This window comes from Anolis sagrei, chromosome 4, assembly GCF_037176765.1.
Source record: "Anolis sagrei isolate rAnoSag1 chromosome 4, rAnoSag1.mat, whole genome shotgun sequence".
Lineage (NCBI taxonomy): Eukaryota > Metazoa > Chordata > Lepidosauria > Squamata > Dactyloidae > Anolis > Anolis sagrei.
The window spans coordinates 148,371,180-148,389,438 of NC_090024.1; the positions used below are offsets into that span (position 1 = coordinate 148,371,180).

The 18,259-nt window shown below is 37.7% G+C and overlaps 1 protein-coding gene across 2 annotated transcripts in view; it reads right to left on the reverse strand.

Annotated features, from left to right (window-relative positions):
* DPYD (dihydropyrimidine dehydrogenase) overlaps positions 1-18,259 on the reverse strand; it is a 594,355-nt gene that overhangs the window by 392,101 nt on the left and 183,995 nt on the right. For both annotated transcript variants that reach the window (XM_060773944.2, XM_060773945.2), the window contains exon 5: positions 11,797-11,958. In XM_060773944.2, coding sequence (XP_060629927.2) covers positions 11,797-11,958 — 162 coding nt within the window. The remainder of the gene's footprint in view (positions 1-11,796; positions 11,959-18,259) is intronic.

The following is an 18,259-nucleotide window of genomic DNA, read 5'->3' on the forward strand; positions in this document are numbered from 1 at the left end:
TAAGCACTGTTTGAAAACTTACTATCGCGTCCTGGTGTCTTACAGTTCTGCAGTTCTTTGGCTTGCTCTTGGCACGGTTCTATCATTTATGCCATAAGTGTCTTGCTGGGGGAGGTTCGGCCCTTCCCCTGTAGTTGCCCACTGCAGCTTGAAGTCTTCCAACTTAGGGATAGCAGCGTCGGCAGCTTCCGCGTCTGTTACTGTGTCTCTGCATTGGCGTGCGCATGCGCGTTGCCCTCCAGCTGCTCGTGCGTAGAGCGAGCGTATGTCCGCCTTCACTCCGCCCACGTTTCGGCCCTTGCTTCCTAATTCCTGGTTCCGGCTCCTCCCCCGCGCCGCCCTCCTCCTTGCCTCCGTCGGCTCGCGAGTAGTCCTGGTCTCCCCAGGGGTAAGTCTTTGCCCACCCGAGTAAGTCCTTACCCCGAGATTGGACCTTAGGGTTCCTTGCTTGACTTCTATAGTAGCTATTTGTGTTGCTTGAAGCTATTTGTGTTGCTTGTGTGGCGGTGCCACGTGGCTGCAATTTCGTTCCTTTTGTTTGTTTGCTTGTTCTGCTCCCGAGGAGACTCATTACCGGAGGTTCTACTCCCTTCTTTTGGTATTTGTTTGTTCAGGTTTCCCCCCGGTAGTGGATTCCTTCAGAGGTGCCTTCTCTCTTTGCTCTGTTGGTCACCAAACTTTCCCATTCGGACAGAGTGTCCAGTTTGTTCTGCTCAGCTCACCTTCTTCTAACTTTGTGCTGGCGTCGGATGGTAGTGGGTGCAGACCGAGGGTCTGCTTCTCGCGGTGCCGCTCGCGCACCCCGGGTATCTACTATGATACCAACTGGGCCCATGCGTGCCCCCCGGCATCTATCCACCGGGAGAGGGGAGCAGGAGACTCTACCCAGCGACTAACAACGCGAGTTAAGCTTCGCGAGCCGGAGCTCTGCTTAGCTGCGTCCTACCTCCTTGGACGCCAACCGGAAGTCCACGATGTGTTACCATCCTGTAGGAGGCTTCTCTCATGTCCCCACATGAGAAACTGGAGCTGAAAGACAGGAGCTCACCCCGCTCCCCAGATCAGAACTGCTGACCTTTTGGTCGGCAGTCCTGCTGGCACAAGGCTTTAGCCCATTGCGCAACTGGAGCTCTAATATAATATAATATAATACAATATAATAATATTTTTATTTATATTTCACCCTTCTCCCCTAGGGGACTCAGAGTAGACTACAGCATTTACATACATAGCCAAACATTAGCCTATGATAAACATTAGCCAGATTTAAACCCCCTTTCTTCATTGCTCCCTCCCCCAAATTTTAAATTTCTTGCTTTTACTGTCCCTATCTCACTTTCTACCACAAAGCACCTCAGCCAGATTTTATACCCTTTTTGTTGTCACTTTGTGGTGGGAAGGTTTTTTTTTTTCGTGTCAGGACTGACTTGAGAAACTGCAAGTCGCTTCTGGTGTGAGAAAATTGGCCATCTGCATGGATGTTGCCCAAGGGACACCCGGATGTTTTGATGATTTTCCATCCTTGTGGGAGGCTTCTCTCATGTCTCTGCATGAGGAGCTGGAGCTGAGAGAGGGAGCTCATCTGCGCTCTGCCTAGATTAGAACCTGCGACCTGTCTGTTTTCCGTTCTGCCGGCAAAAGGGTTTAACCCATTGTACCTCTGGTGGCTTCTTGGGAAGGTAGGGAAGGGAGAGATGAGGGCGGGGGTTTAAAACTTGGATGAAGCTTCATGGTAGGAAGAAAGGGAAGGCAATGAGAGGCTGGTGCAGTTATCAGAACAGTGATAGAGAAGCAGAGGGCAGGAAATGGAAATGGAATAGGGAAGGAATAGAGGGGTATGGATTTAAAGTATTGAGTGACAGGTCAGGGCTACTGGTGGTTTGGAGAAGGTTGCAATGTGCATGTTTTTTTCTCAATTTTAGAGGAGTCATATACCACTGGCCCCTGCAATTGTGGGAAGTTGACTTGTGTGTGTGTGTAAAAAATACCTGAGTTAAATATCTAAAGGCTTCTGTTGTTTTCTGCTTGTTTTCAGAAGTAATACTGGGAGCCCAAGATAATAATAACTACAGGATAGACATATCATTTAGAATAACTAGCTGAGGCCTCCAGTCTCTGTGAATTCTACCATACATATATCACTAGCACAGAATAGGTTTACCATTGCTAATACAGTTCTGATACTGAACGGTGCCAAGACCTGGCTTTTGGAAAGAAAGAAAAAGCTGTGCATCATATATACTCGGTAATTTCTCCTTAAATAAGTCTACTTTTAGAAGACATTATCACAGTAATGGGCACATTCTTTCTGTAGCACCTGTGCTTTCCCTGGTCGATAATAAACACAATAAACTTTCTGCAAAAATCCCACTGATTTTTAAAAACATAATATCATTATTTTGGCAAAACTGGTATAATTCTGGGCTGCTTTGCAGAGATAGGATAACTTACATTCCCTCAGTCATAATATGACTATAATGATGAAGTACTTTGTATGTAATGGCACTGGGAGAATAATTGCACCATCCACCAGTATTTGCAGACGGAATCCAAGGGAAACACATGAATGTGTATGTGTGAAATAAGTTCTGCTCTGGAAAACTTACATTTTGTGGTAGCAAATTATGGTCCAAGCAGAACTACACTAAAACCTTGGAGTGTGATCTTAGATATATTAAAAGTGTTATCTCATGGACTGGGGAGAAGGGATGCACCACTCTTTAATGAGAAAGCCCATCTACAAGCTAATTGTGGGTAATAACCACTTGTTCATTAGAAAAGAACATTCTTTATAGCTTAAAAATTCAAATTCAAACAAATTCGCACTTGAAACAAAATTAATTTCCACAATAATTAATAATTACTTTATTTCTCTATTCACTAATAAAAGGTTGAAAGGATATTTTTCACAAAAGCGTTGTACACATGACTTGGCTCCTGAGTTTTACAACAACTATAGATATTATTTTTGTTTGTTTGTTTATTAAGAAAAGATGGAAACTTTGGATTCATTGAGCATCTTATTCAAGCAGTTTTGCTTTCCCACTGGGATAAACATGCCTGTGTTCTTTCTTTCCTTCCATGAGCAAATCCCGCCTCTCTAACACACATATCTCTCACTATTCTTTCATATCTTTTGATAAATTATTACTAATGAAGGGCTAATAGTATTCAGCAAAGGCAATGTCTTTATAAAGATAGTACTAAACTATGCAAAGATACTATGCACAATAAATAGGTAGTAAAATTTATCATATGCACCAGGCAATGTGTACATCCTTAAGCGCTCCTAGGGCAGTTTAAACAAGAGCAGGCACATGCCAGAAACACAAGATGACAATCAGCAATAATTATTAGTATTTATGACACCTTGACACTGAGCATTTGCACTTATCTTCCTGGAGCGCCTCCATGACGTCTTGTTTTGTGCTATATGGCTGGCACAGCCAACAAATTGCCTCCCACCCTATGCATTTAATCTGCTAAGCACAGTATGTTTTCAACTGGGTTGTAAATCTTGCAGTGCACAAAAGGCAAGAATACAAACCATTTAAATGGCCAAACTAAAGACAAAGGTATTAACCTGGTTTAATTGGTTTATAACAATACAGATAAGTACTTGGGCAGGTGTTGCACTGAATGCATAGGAAAGGCTGCACAAATATTTGAGACTGCAGTTCAGCTGCCACTTTAAATTAATGTTAATATGAAAATTCTTTTTCTCATTTATTTTCATTAAGAAACAAAAAGGGAGACGGATCTTAAAAAGAGAAAGAATGTGTGATGGAACAGTTGCTTAGGAGGAAGAAATCTCTATATATTATTATATCTTGATCTTCAAAGAACCCTTTTTATATTAACATATCTTCAAAGGAGATCAACGGTAAAGGGGGAAAAGGTGTGAAGGTGTTCCGGGATGAAGCATTCACCAGCGCTTCAGTGAGAGACCCAATGATACTAGGGATGTTGGTCTGTTTATTTTTTTTTTAAAGAAAATTGTGTATTTTATAGTACAGAGTGGAATGAAATCAGGAACAGGAGTGTTTACAGAATGGATCCATTTTGGATGCTCAGAGACTACTGACCACCATATTTCTGACTACCATAATCTCTCTATTTCCACTTGGGAATGGGCATGTGTGAGCTGGATTTTGTTGTTTTAAATTGATGCTTCTGAGCAATCATATATAGGCATGGGCAATCCATGGTTCTAAAGTACTTACAAAACTAGAGAGCGCTGGTGCTTTGCTTCTATAGTTCTGGTGGTGAAAAATTCGGAACTTTAACAAAACTTTCAAAATTTCATTATATATGGCAGTTCCTAATTGGTTCTTTCATAAAAATCACCAATAACAAAATAATGAAATTTTGAAAGTTTTGTTACAGTTCTGAAGTGTTCACCATCAGAACTTTAGCAACACTATAGAAGCAAAGCACCAGCATCCTCTAGTTTTTTAAGTACTTTAGAACCATGGATTGTCCATGCCTAATATTGAAGGTTGGTTAGAGGGTGCCTTGGACAGGCACGGGAATGCTATTATGTGATGCTGTAAATTCTTCTATTCCTTTCCACAAATTAGTTTATACGGCTGTTTCTCCTTTGTGTAGTATGGAATAACAGGACCATAACTCTTTAGTGTGGATGAGCCATAGCTCTGGAAAAACCTAAAACTCCCATATTCCTCCATACTGTGGCCATGCTGTGCCCAGGCTTTAGCACAGCAGGTTAACCACCAGCTGCAATACATCTTGACAATCAAAAGGTTAGCAGTTCAAAACCTGGGTCGGAGGTGAGTACTCAACCTTCAGCCCAGCTCACTGCCCACTTAGTAGGTCAAAAACAGCTGTGAGTAGATAAATAGTACTGCTTAAGTGGGGAGGTATTTAAATGACACCATAAGTAAATGTCAGAAAAATGCAGGCAATTTGATCAAAAAGGTGGAAGTCTGTGAACAGGGCTCTTCGGCATGGAGGATTAAGTGACAGCACCCCCTCGTGGCCAGAATCAAGCTCAACTTCCAAGACGCCGAAGAGGGGAAAAGTCTATATATATTAATAATAATAATAATAATAACAACTTTATTTATATTCTGTCCTATTTCCCCAAGGGGACTCAGGGAAGATTCCAATATACAAAAAAGGCAAACATTCAATGCCTCAATAAAACAGACAAATGTTAACGAGTAATCCAAAAGGACCCCACATATGAAAATAACATCAGAACCTAACTTCAATAAATTAAACAAAATATATTCAAACAAATTTATATAACAACATAAAACCTAAACAGTAAAACATCTGCATTGATTTACAGAAAGCCAACTGAATCTATCTGTGTATTGTGTCTGTCCTGTCAATGTACAATGGCTTTGAATGTTTGTCATATATGTGTTCTGTGATCCACCCTGAGTCCCCATTGGAGTGAGAAGGGTGGAATATAAATACTGTAAATAAATAAATGCTAGGTAGGGGATTGTGGCAGCAAAGTAAAATTTCCAAGCTCCGAGAAAGACAGAAGCTTCAGAGCTCAGCCCCACTTGCCTGGGGAAATTATAAGTAATTATATTCAAAGAGCTTTGGGCTATGACACTCAATCTTCTTTCTGATAAACTGCTTTGCAGCACTTTTTAAGGTCCACATCCAGGTTTTCACCTTCTTTTTTGGTGTCATCCTTCCCCCTGACCATTGTTCATTTGTCATTGCAGTTTATGGCAGAGTGTAAGTTCCACATTTTAATTTTGAAAGATTTCATCTGCTCAAGAGAACAAGAAATTCTTCAATCATACATGCTTGGAATACAAGTAGGGTATTACCAAAAATGCATTATGAATATGACAGATTGTAGATCCTTATCATTTCTATAATATATGAAACAGTCATTAAAGGACACACAGAGAAAATATCTAAATTTTACAACAGTTATGAGCATGAGCAGGGTATAAATATTGTATGCATTCTAAGTATATATTTGTGTGCATATATATTTCAATGCATTTTAAATTATGCAGAACTACCACATTGCTCAACTATATTAGAACCCTTGATACCAATAGATCACTTTAAATAAACTTAAAATTCTGTGATGAAAACCATTCTGAGCTATTCATTCTGTGCCAGTTTTGATATCAATCATTGTGCCAGCATGCAGCATTTTAATAGATTTCTAAAGATTTCTGAAGAAGAATGGTAGATATTTAGCAAAATCTATCACAGAATAATTCTTCTCTATTAATCATGGTATTAAGATGAAAAGGAGACACACATCAAGATTTAACTGCTATTACTCGCAATTGGGTTTAAAAACAGTAATAATTCAGCATTATATCACTCACAGATTTGACAAGAGTTTAATATATTTCTTCTGTACATGCTGCAAATATATGTGTGTGTTTTTAAAAAATATTGCACAGTTGGAAAAGCCTTCCATAGAGTTATGACAGCAGTGGTCTTTCATTGTAGCAAGACAAAAGCATTCAATATACTAGTAGGATTAATAAAGCCTCAGATACCCACTGCACTCAATTGATCTTGCAAGTTAGCTTTATTAACAGTCCTCATGGCTTCTCTTTGGGAATCCAAAATCCAACTAGATCAAACCAAATTGTGTGTCACAAAGATGGCAGATACAGCTATGAAAGAAAATCATTTCCATGCCCACTTTCTTGGTTGCAGTACATAAAGGAAAGTATAGAGGTGAACTATAAGAATCAAGCAATGGCAAAATGGTTTAGATGTAACCTTAGATTTTTAAAAAGAATATAGGACATGATATAAAAATTTTAATGAACAAACAAACAAACAAAATTTAAATTTGGAAGAGGCGATCCCTTAAACAGTGGGACTTCAAGACATTTCAAGTTTTAAAGTTTAAAACCAGTATCTTGAATAAGCACAGAAAACAAGAGACACCTCATTTAGTATCAGAGTAAAATAATTTTTATATCTTGCACCAGTTTGCAGTCTAAATGTTATATATGAAACCAACTGAAGCTCCAAAACACTTTTCAGAGTAGATCCCTTACAAAATGCACTGTGACTTGTAGAATCCAATTTGAAAAATTACATTGGTTTCAGGGCATCTTTTAACATTACAAGTGCCTTCTCTCCTTGTTTCAGCTTTACAAACTCACAGATGCATTTTTTTCATATTTTTTGTGACTAGACAACAACAAAGATCACATCATAATGCAGGGTTAGTGATGGCCTCAGTTTCACCAGGCGAGTTCATCTTTCCCATTTTGTTAACACTTTTTAAATGTGTAAATTTAGGAGATGGTATATTTGTATTATTATTAGTAGTAGTAGTAGAAGTAGTAGTAGTAGTAGTAGTAATCTGCCTCTTCTGATGGCTCTAGATAGGGTATAACAAAGTCAAAAATGTATGAACATAAAATATATACATTAAATTGCATAGATAAAAACACAATATAAAAAAAAACTTTCACCAAACACAGATACAGAATTGACATATAGTAGCAATAGAATAGAATAGAATAGAATAGAATAGAATAGAATAGAATAGACACGGAGGTCTGGCGTGGGCTGGTCCATGAGGTCACGAAGAGTCGGAGACGACTGAACGAATGAACAACAACAAGCAATAGAATGTAAATCAAAACTCATGACTGATAGTTGACTGGGTAGGTCTTCTGGAAGAAATGGGTTTTCAATTGCATTTTAAATTCTAATAACTTGTTTAGCTGTCAGAGCTCTTCCAGCAGATCATTCCACAGTCATGGGGAAGTCAATGAAAAGGTCCTCTGAGTGATGGTCACCAGTCAGGTTCATATATAAATTAAAAACATAGAGATCTGTTTTTATGGCATTAAAAGTTGGGATATAACAGGGTAGTGAGGGAGGGTCTGATGGGAAAACTACTCCAGGAGTAAAAATGAAAGAACAAGAGAAGAAAGAAAGAAAGAAAGAAAGAAACCAAAAAGGCCACACACAAACTGGGGAAGGAATGGAGTATAATGAAGAAAAAGTTAACTACCAGTCTTTTCCACTGTGGTTTACATTGTTCTTTTTAATTCTCTTTGTCCTATTTCCTTAGGGAACAATTTTCTTTAAACCCTCATTTTGGTTCTATTATGAATTTCATTTTTTCTTGTAACATATAGTCTCTTAATGGTAACCAGTCCATTGTTTTGGTTTTTGTTACTTCCACATGAATGTTGACAAACTAATTAGGTTAATGAATTTACCCGTATTCATTATGTCAATTATTTTTGACATCCAATGTTCTGGTGAAGGTATTTCTTTTATCCTCCATTTTTGTGCATATATTATTTTTGGCTGCCACTCCTAAGTAATTAAATAACCTGTCTTTATTTTTGTCCAAATCAAAGTCTGTGATTCCTAATAAGAAGTATTCTGGTTTCAATTGTAGTTTTAAGTCTAGCATTTTTTTGATTTTTTCTTGAACTTCTTTCCAATATTTTATTTGCAATTTTGCAAGTCCACCACATGTAGAAAAAAGTTCCCACATGGTCTTCACATTTCCAGCACTTGTCTTGGAATTTTAATAGCAATGTGCTGTTTTTTTGTGGTGTTATGTACCATTAAAATATCATTTTATATCAATTTCCTTTCAAATCATACAAATATGTATATTTTAATTTTTGGTTCCACATTTTCCCCTTTCTTTTAATTTGATTGAGTTTCCAATGTTTGCAACCCATTTGACCATGCAATCCTTTACTTGTTCCGTTTCTGTTGACCATTTTAATGATTTTATATAGTTTCTTTATTAGTTTATCTGTCATTATTTTGTCCCTGAAAGTATCTTTCTCCAGAAATCCTGTTATCTTGTCTTTGTTGTAGCTTCCTCTTATCTATCTGTATTGAAACCAGGAGATGTTCTTGTTTATTTGATTGATTTCTTCTTGTGTTTTTAATATGGTATTCCAGTTTTGTTTTTTCAATATATCTCTGTATTTGAGCCATTTTTCCTGTCCCAGTTCTCTTCTGTGTCTTGCTTCTCATGGGGAGATCCATAGTGGGGTCTTTGTATATAGTCCGCTTTTATATCTTTCCCATATTTTTTATCAATGCTGATCTGATAAAGTGGTTGCCACAATTTTTCTCAACTTTCCTTTTCACGTACCATAAATAGGCATGCCAACCTGCTCTTAAATTGAACGCTTCTAATGAATTTTTGTAAACGTCAGGAGAGAATGCCTCTAGAACATGGCCATATAGCCCGAAAAAACCTACAACAACCCAATGATTCTGGTCATGAAAGCCTTCGACAATACAATTTTTGTATTCTTTAAAGTTGACCAATCTTTAATCCAACTCAGTCCACAAGCCTCATAATATAATTTGAGATCTGGTGGGCCAATTCCACCTCTTTTTTATGTATTAAATTAGTGGACTTAATCCTCAATTTCTTTCCATGCCAATCCTCATCATCTAGAGAATCATCATTTAGTACATCAGTCCCCTGAGTCCCCCCTCGGGGGTGAGAAGGGCGGGGTATAAGTAACTGCAATAAATAAAAATAAATAAATAAATAAATAAATAATAGATTTGATTCATTTAAGACAACATATAAACAGAAACACAGGCATTCTTCAAAATTTATAAGTGTGGCAGTAGAATTTTCTAACTGAAAACATGGCAGTGGAGTTCTTTAACTGAAAACAAAAATAGTGGACTAGTGTCAATAATATTGAAGAGTATTTTACAGTCAGACTTCCATATCTACAAATTTAACATTTGTGGATTTATTTGAGGATCTGATTAATATGTTATCTCTAGGAATATCTAAGTCTTCCAGGATAACTCTGCCAGAAGTTGGCCACAAAGTCACAATGGAGGACCTAACCATTACTAAAGAGATATTATCTCAGATTTTAAAATGTGTAATTTACTTGTATTTTTCACATTTGTGGAGGGTCCTGTGCCTATTACTATCACAAAACTGGAGAAATTACTACATCTAGAAAATGGGTAGAGTAAGAAAAAATGTACCTTAATATAAAAATGAATTTCTCATGAAAAATGCACACAAAAATATGTCTGATTTTTAGGGTATACCTTTTCCCAAGGTAATCTCCAACTTAAGGAAGAGCTAAATGTAATATTAGAAATATGAAAATGGAGAAAAGTGAAATTGACATGCCTTACTGAGAGATTCTGGGAGACATCATTCAAAAAAGTAATTTTTGCTGACTCTGCTTATATCGCATACTTTTTGAAAAGCAGCCACATGGCTTCATGTTGCAATGTTGGATCCAAGAATGCGGTGGTTTTTCAGAGGGACTGCAGCACAATCTGGAACAGCTTGTAATCCCAAAACCAGGATGGTTTTCGAACTGACCAACAGAATGGGGCTCATGTTGTTTGCTCACACCCATTTGTTCATTGTATCTAGACAATGACCAGTAATTCCACGGCCTCCTTTATATGAATTGTGAATGGGAGACAAATTGGGATATCACCAGCACAGCAATTATCCCCAACACCAAAAACTATGGATAACCCACATACACACAAACACATACTTATAGAAGTTTAATAGCATAAGTTACAGTATTGAGATCTGCAGAATCTTACAGCCTAGTTGTGTTTAGCACCACCCTCTTTGTGCAAATGAAACCCTCCTTTGTGTCATCTGGATACTAGAGGAGAGCATTATCAATTGTTGAGCCTAGTGTTTGTTATCATATATATAAGGAGACTTCTAACACACTTCCATATTTAGTGAGATACCAGGAAATGCCTCCTCACAACTTAATATGATACAAATAATGAAGTAATGAAGCTAGAGAAGTAAAAAATATTGACAGGTTTTTTTTCATTTTCTCTTCACAAGCAAAGACTTGACAAGCTAAAACATCAGACTGAAAAAAATTGCCAGCAACCAAAGTATTTTTATCACTGGGAGTGCCCAAATGAACAAGAGGTTTTCTGTGGTATCAGGTCCGTAGCCAGGATTTTGATTCGGGGGGGGGGGGTTAGTTTGGTTCGAGGGGGGCTGAGTCTGAGTGAATGAGGGTCTACCTAGCTAACCTTTTGTATCGTTGCCCCAATACCCCCATGCATATGGGATATATTGAGCATGGTGACCAGATCATGATATAAATAAACATATTTATATCATGTTTAAATAATGTTTAAATATTTAACAGTTTAAATAATGTACCAGTAAGGCCTTTTTGCGGACCACCATGAGAATTTCGGGGGGGCTGAAGCCCCCCAAGCCCCCCCCCCCCCCCCGGCTACATGCCTGTGTGGTATTCATTTAGGGATTTTTTTTTGCAAAGAACAGATTTTTTTTGGGGGGGGGGAGGCATAATCTTTTGCAGAAATTTTATTTTAAAAAGAAAAAAAATGAAAATGTGTGAAAATACTCATAAATTCAGCCAATCTGATTTGCTTTCATTCTTGTCTTCAAGAACAAAATGAGAAAATAAATATATACTAAATATTTGGAATATGCTAAGGGGTGCAGCAGTACCTGTGTCCAAGGTCAGAACTGGCCGGCTCACTGCCAGGTACCCTTAAGGTTGTGAAGTGGCATGGTCAGCATTGGCTGTCCGATTCTTGATCCAATAAAGTTGTGGTTTTTGGTTATCCCAACCCATTGTATTGGTCTTTTTTGTGGGTTCCTGGCAAAGGAAGGTTGGTTGCTACTGCCCACACAAATACGTTTTGACTTCAACTAACTTTCTGTGTGCTCTTGTATTTAATATAAAGAAAATAAAGGGATCAGACTGTAGTGAGAAATAGAATTGTTTAAAAATTGGGTCTATGGAGTTCAAAAAGCAATCTATGTACATCTTTACTTACCTCAGTAGCAAATTGTTGCAGTCCACCAATATTAATTGGTCCCTCCTCGGTGGCATATAAATTGCATCCACCCACACAGAGATCTGAAGTTGGGCACACCATCCCACATGTCAGCCCAAGTGGGTTGTCAGAAAATATCATTTTGGCAGCTCCATAGTAGTTCTGCACAAACAAAAACAAAACCCACATTAGAAGAAATGTGAAATATGAGAGGAACAGCTCTCACTCTTTCATTTGTATGACATGTGCAATGTTAACAACAAAGATATTTACCACTGTTAACAATTCTATTCCAAATGTGATCACACATTGCCCAGCCACACAAATTTTAAATCCATTTTCAGCCTTATTTTAAAGAGTGAAATATTTTGATTAATTTTGGTGGATTTAAAGCCTCTTGTTCTCTGATAGTGAAATGCAGAAATAATGTGGTGCTGGCACAACGTTTCTGTAATAGGACCCTCTGTTCCTAAATCAATTACATACAGGAAAATTCAACTTAATGTAATTTCACTCCCAATTTTCTTCTCAGTCCAGAGGATCCATCAAGACATTTCCTATAAATCATGATTACTTTAACAATTTCCATAAACTCCTCCACTGATCCTCAGCAAAGTAAACTTATAAATGTATACTATATAACATATGCGTGTAATGTTTTTTTCACTATTAAAGGCAGCATATCTGTGTTTGCTATCCATGGGCATATCAGGAATAGTTGATGCAACCTATATCCTATACTCAGGACTCCAACAATTCCCTCGGGCATTGCCATGTTATTCTGTGGCAATAAAACACCTACCCAACATCACTTCTGTGACTACCATGCCAAAGTATGCATATAATAATGTCTTAACTCAGGCAATACTTCATGATAATTTATGAAATAGGTTGCAGTGCGTGAAAACCTATGCCAAGTAAAATTAAGACAACTGGTTCCTTTGCCTTCTCTATTATTTCCTTACAAAGCTTAGAAAGATATGGTGAAAGACTGTGTTAGACTTCGTTTTGTTGCACCTGCAGCTTCTTCTGGTCCTAAGCATTTGTGGTCCCACCCTCCTCTCCTTCAAAAAAAAAAAACCTCCTGAAAACGTATTTATGCACTTTAGCGTATGGAGAGGAGGAGGACTAAGACTCTTTTAATTCCATCTGAACGCTGGCCAACTTATTTGTATTCTGCTGCTGCTATGGTACATGTTAAAGAACAACCATGATAGCTATTTTTATGTATTTTAATCATTCTCTTAGGGTTTGTGTCTTGTTAATTATGTTATTAGTATAATTATGTTTATTTGATTATTTGTATTCTGTTTCCCATTTTGATGTTAATTTCTCTTTTGTTATAAGTTTACAGTTATTATTTTGCATTTTTGAGGTGTCTGTATTAGCTTATGGGCATTGAATGTTTGCCTTTTTGTGTGTAAACCACCCTGAGTCCCCTTGAGGAGAAAGGGTGGTCTATAAATAAAGGGGGTTGGACTGGATGGCCCATGAGGTCTCTTCCAACTCTTTGATTCTATGATTCATCATCATCATTATTACTCAACTTGAATCTTGCAATTTAACAATTTGCTACTCTTTTGTAGCACCTAAATACAGCTGTCTGCAGGCACTTTACTCTGTTTAATTGGAGTATTAACTTTTGCCTTTGACCATGAAGCAAACTCAGTAATTTGTCTTTTGCAGAGTTTATATATAGAACATATATACATACAGAATTCAAATGTTCTCTTTGAGACATAAGCCTTGTGTAACTCTAAATTCCTTCCAGCGAACTCCTGCAACTCCTCCAAAGGCACCTCTCCAACAATCCAATTCCAGCAACCATCTCCAACAACCCACATCCAGGAGTAGTGCTTTGGTTCCTTTATTCCCCTTGCAGCTGCCCCACCCTGGCTGTAACTGCACAATGTTGGCTCACTCCCTGCTGCATTGATCCTTGCAGCACTTACTGCTTGATACTTAAGAAATGAACTCTAACACCTCTCTCCTACTTTCTTGTGTGTGTATGTATTTCAAATGAAAAAGATCAATTTGCCACAAACACACTAGTGCTAAAGGGGGACAAGATCACAAGATATACACTGGCATGAAAACACTATCTCTTCACAAAATGAGATATAGCTATGAGAATGTAGACTGCCCCCTGAAAATACTGGATCCATGAAAAAGTTCTGAATGAGCAGGTCACAAAATTTATAAAAAGACTCATAGATTTCTATAATACTGACTGGATACCACATCTCAAATGGTTGGGAGAGAAGAACTGGATACTGATGAATTTCAGTGGCAGCTGCACTCACAGCTGGCCAGCTAGGGGAGAAGGAGAAAGTGCCAGGAATATTCAACTTGCACCATCCATATGCTTCATGCATCACTTATACATTTTCATAGAGTTGCTCAGTCCATCCAACAACAGACAGAAAATTGGCACCAAACATTATTGAGCAGCCTCAGGGCAAAGAGTGTTTGGAAAGTCTTTTTGGCAAAGACTTGTGGTTTGTAGACTTGGGGATCCATTGTTCATGAACACTGCAGAGGCAGACGGACAGAGAACAGACAGTTCTTCTCCCCTCGTTCCTGCATGCTACCTTGAATTAACATCCTTTCCAATCTACCTCCTAACCACCAAGCTACACACTGCCATTTAAAGACAAGCAATGCATGAAAATATAGCTTAATTTATTTGTCAAAATGCTAAAGCCTTTTAGTACATGATGAAAGCTGAAATATTAAACCAGATGCCTTTTACACTAGGGCTGGAACCTAAAGAGGTATTTACTTTTAAGTGACAAATCAGTGCATGCAAATCAGTAACCATTTTAATGTATTAACCAAAGGTTCTCCTTGGAAATCAAATGGCAACTAATTCAACAGGTAGCTATTTGGTTTTGTAGTTTTTTCCCCAGTGCTTTCCACTAAAACCCAATTAATACTGAAAAGACAAATTTTCATGTCCTAATGTACTGGTGCGGTATCTTTATTAGAATACTTCCATTATGTAAATTCAAATGTTGATTGTTTTCCTCTGTTACTGGATTATTAGTGTGATTAAATCCTTGCCAAGATGCATTATTCACTGGATTTAAAGTCATTATGTACATTTTATATGAACTGTGCAACTTCAGTGAGATAGGCATCATGGTCCCCCATATTTCTAAATACAAATGCAATGAATGAATTACAGAGGGGTAGCCACAATCCAAAATGTCCCATTTTGCAAGGGATTGTGGATGACCCTTTTTGTAGTTCTGTGTGTTTTTTTTTTGTCAGTTATGCTGATGGCCTGAAAACATCCTTAAGTTCGTTCAACATGAAAATGCCAAAATAACTCATTTCCCTGGAGCTGAAAGACAAATGTAGTGCATTCATACCTTCCTTGTCCCACCTAATTGGAAAGGTAAGTAAAATATTAAATTTGTCACCATCATTATCTTATTTCAAAAAGCTGTATGAAGTGAAATGAAGAAAATATTGGAGACATAAAGAATCCAGAAATAAGGAAGGATCTCAATTAGAAGCTAATGGAGATTAATAGACTAATTAGAAACCTCTAATAGAGAACTCTAGATAAGCATGATTTTCTCCCATAAACAATTCAGTGGGAAGTGTTGGCAAACTGATGTGTGTTGAATCTCCCAACAATATGGCTAGTTACGTCCCATGTTAATTATGATGGCAGCTGTAGATGAAGACACTGAGAGAAACCATAATAATTTGGTGGTTTCAAATGTTGGATTTCTATATGGGGACGCAGAATCACAAGTTAAACCATCTAGTTTTTCAAGAGAAACAATAGTGACAAATGTCACTTAGAAAGGTAAAATATTTTGCATAATAATCATGTTTTTTTAAAAAATGAATGTTGAGATTTAGGCACCTGTGAGAATGTTGCTGATACTTAAAAGGCATACATACCCAGCTCCAGGAAGAAAATACCACAGGGTAGCTGTGTTACAGCAAAAATAACAACAAAAATATCTCAGCACATTAAAGATGAAGACATTTATTATCACATAAGCTTTTGTGAGCTATAGTCCATAGTCTCTCAAGTCAAATTAATTAGTCTCAAGACTCCATTAGAAGAAGAAAAGAGTGCTTTTCCTCCCACAAACTGTACATTATTAATTGTTGAAGTCACACCCCACAATAATATAATAGAAATACCATTTACAAAGCATAGTTCAAACAGTTCCCACAGCATACTGATGAGGATAAAGAGAATTTCACAAAAGAGAATTGCTGAAGCTTATATCCTTGGCAATGCTCAACTTCCTATGAACTTTCTTCTTCTTGCCAAGAACCACCAAAGCAAAAACTCAGGATGTACATGTTGGGCATTGATAATATTAGGAAATTGCCTTTTACTAATTTGGATATTTTTTCCATCTATGCCTAGAACCATTTAACAAAATTCAGAGGATAGAAGACCTGCAGCTTTTCAGCTGCTTTGGATGAGAAATTCTGGAATTTTATTTATTTATTTGGGGTGCTTCTATCCCACCCTTCTCAACCCCCTGGGGGGGGGGGCTCAGGGCGGCTTACAAAAGGCACAATTCGATGCCCAACCATTTCCCAACAACTGGCCAGTTCTGTATGATACAGATGGGAGTTGTGATCCAAAACCATCTGGTGACTTACCCCTGCTCTGAAGGAAAGCACTTTCAAAGAACACAGCCTTCTGTCCTACAATCATCTTCCTGCTTTTCTCCAATAATTAAGAACTGATCTTAAAGTTGTCTGCATTCAATGCATGTATTCTAATGCTGAAACACAACTTTGCCCTATTTAGGGGAGGAGGGGGGAATATGACATGAGCCTCTTTTTCAATTGTCCAATTGCCATAGAAACTTCAACCTACCATAGTTCTAAGGACATATGATTTTTACAGTTAGGAGTCTCTGCACTTGTCCTTTCCTATCTGTTGTTTGATGGTTTTTCTATAACAGTCACCTCTGGTCTGGTTTAGATATTCTCCATTTTGCCCTCCATTTAAAGCACATGTAATTGTCTTGCAGGATAGGTTAAAATTAATTTAGTCTAAAATTATTATTCTAATATCAGCCAGGATAATGTCCAGGGAGGCAGGCAAGATGGTCTATTATAGTGAAAGACTTTTCTTATTTGATCGGAGCAACTGGAAATCTGAACATATAAATGAAATAAATACACATGGAGGTCACAATTAGTCATGGCTAAAAGCTACCACTGAATTATTTTCAATCATCTTTTCATTGGGAAAACATTTACACTGTAGCATAAGTGTTGTGGAGCAAAAATAACAGGAACCAAGCAGGCCTCTTAACCATTCTTCTACAGAAGACAATCATCTGGCAAATCAAAAGTCACTATAACAGCCTCAACAGATGGGCAAAATTCCCCATCATACAACACTTCCACTTTGCTTGCAGCACATAGCCCGCCAGTGCCCATCCCATGCCATCAATCTACTTCTGCTGGAGTTCAGTGGCACGGCAACATGGGAAACTTCCCATGTTGCATAGGAAACAATGAGGGGAAGCCAGGCCATGGATGCATCCCTCCATGGGATGGGGTGAGGAGGAAGGCAGGTGATGTGGGGCACAGGGAGATGGGTTTCCCACGCCCCCACTGGGACTTGTGGGATTTGCCACCATGTGTGGCAAATCTCAACCCAACCATACTTCTCAATATGCCTTTTGGATTACAAATAACTTTTTTTAGTGAAAACTAGCTTAAGAATTAAAGTGCAGCACCAAAGCAATCCATTTCAAACCACACATTGTTAAGAGTGTGGAAAATTTCTTTAATGTAAAAGAAAACATAAGGCTCTCAGACTGGAAGCAATGCACATTAAGAGAGAAGTTTTAACATTGCCCTCCACCTACTCTCTTCCCCACCCCCACCACCCCTGAATTATGGTTTAGACAAAGGGAAACATTCCAAACATGAAGCTCTACATCGAAGTAAAAGAAATTACCAGGAAGGAAAATGATAGAAGAATGGTTAAAACACATGAGTACACTAGTCCTAACATGGATTGGAGTTATGCGCATATACTGCAAACTACATAATTCATATAGTATGTAGTTCGACCCTCAAATCCACAGAGGTGCACTGTTTCTCTCTATATATTGTTAATAGCTATTTCCTTGGTCCAGTAACCTTTTTTTTTTTGGGGGGGGGGGGTGTATTTTTATTCTTATTTTACAGACAGAGGTAAAAATGAAATTAAACCAAGAAATGATGTTAATTCTTTTACTCCTACCTAATCTTGAACAATGTGAAGTTTAATGTAATTTTTGTTTTCTATAATCTGAAACTATTATTTCATTTTCCTGCTTCAGTAACTGAGAACTGTTCCCCATCTTTCTTTCAATTCTGCACTTATACAGACCTATAGCCATAGTTTTTTTACTACTATTACTACTACTGGTAGTAATAATATTAATAATAATAATAATAATACTTTATTTATATTCTG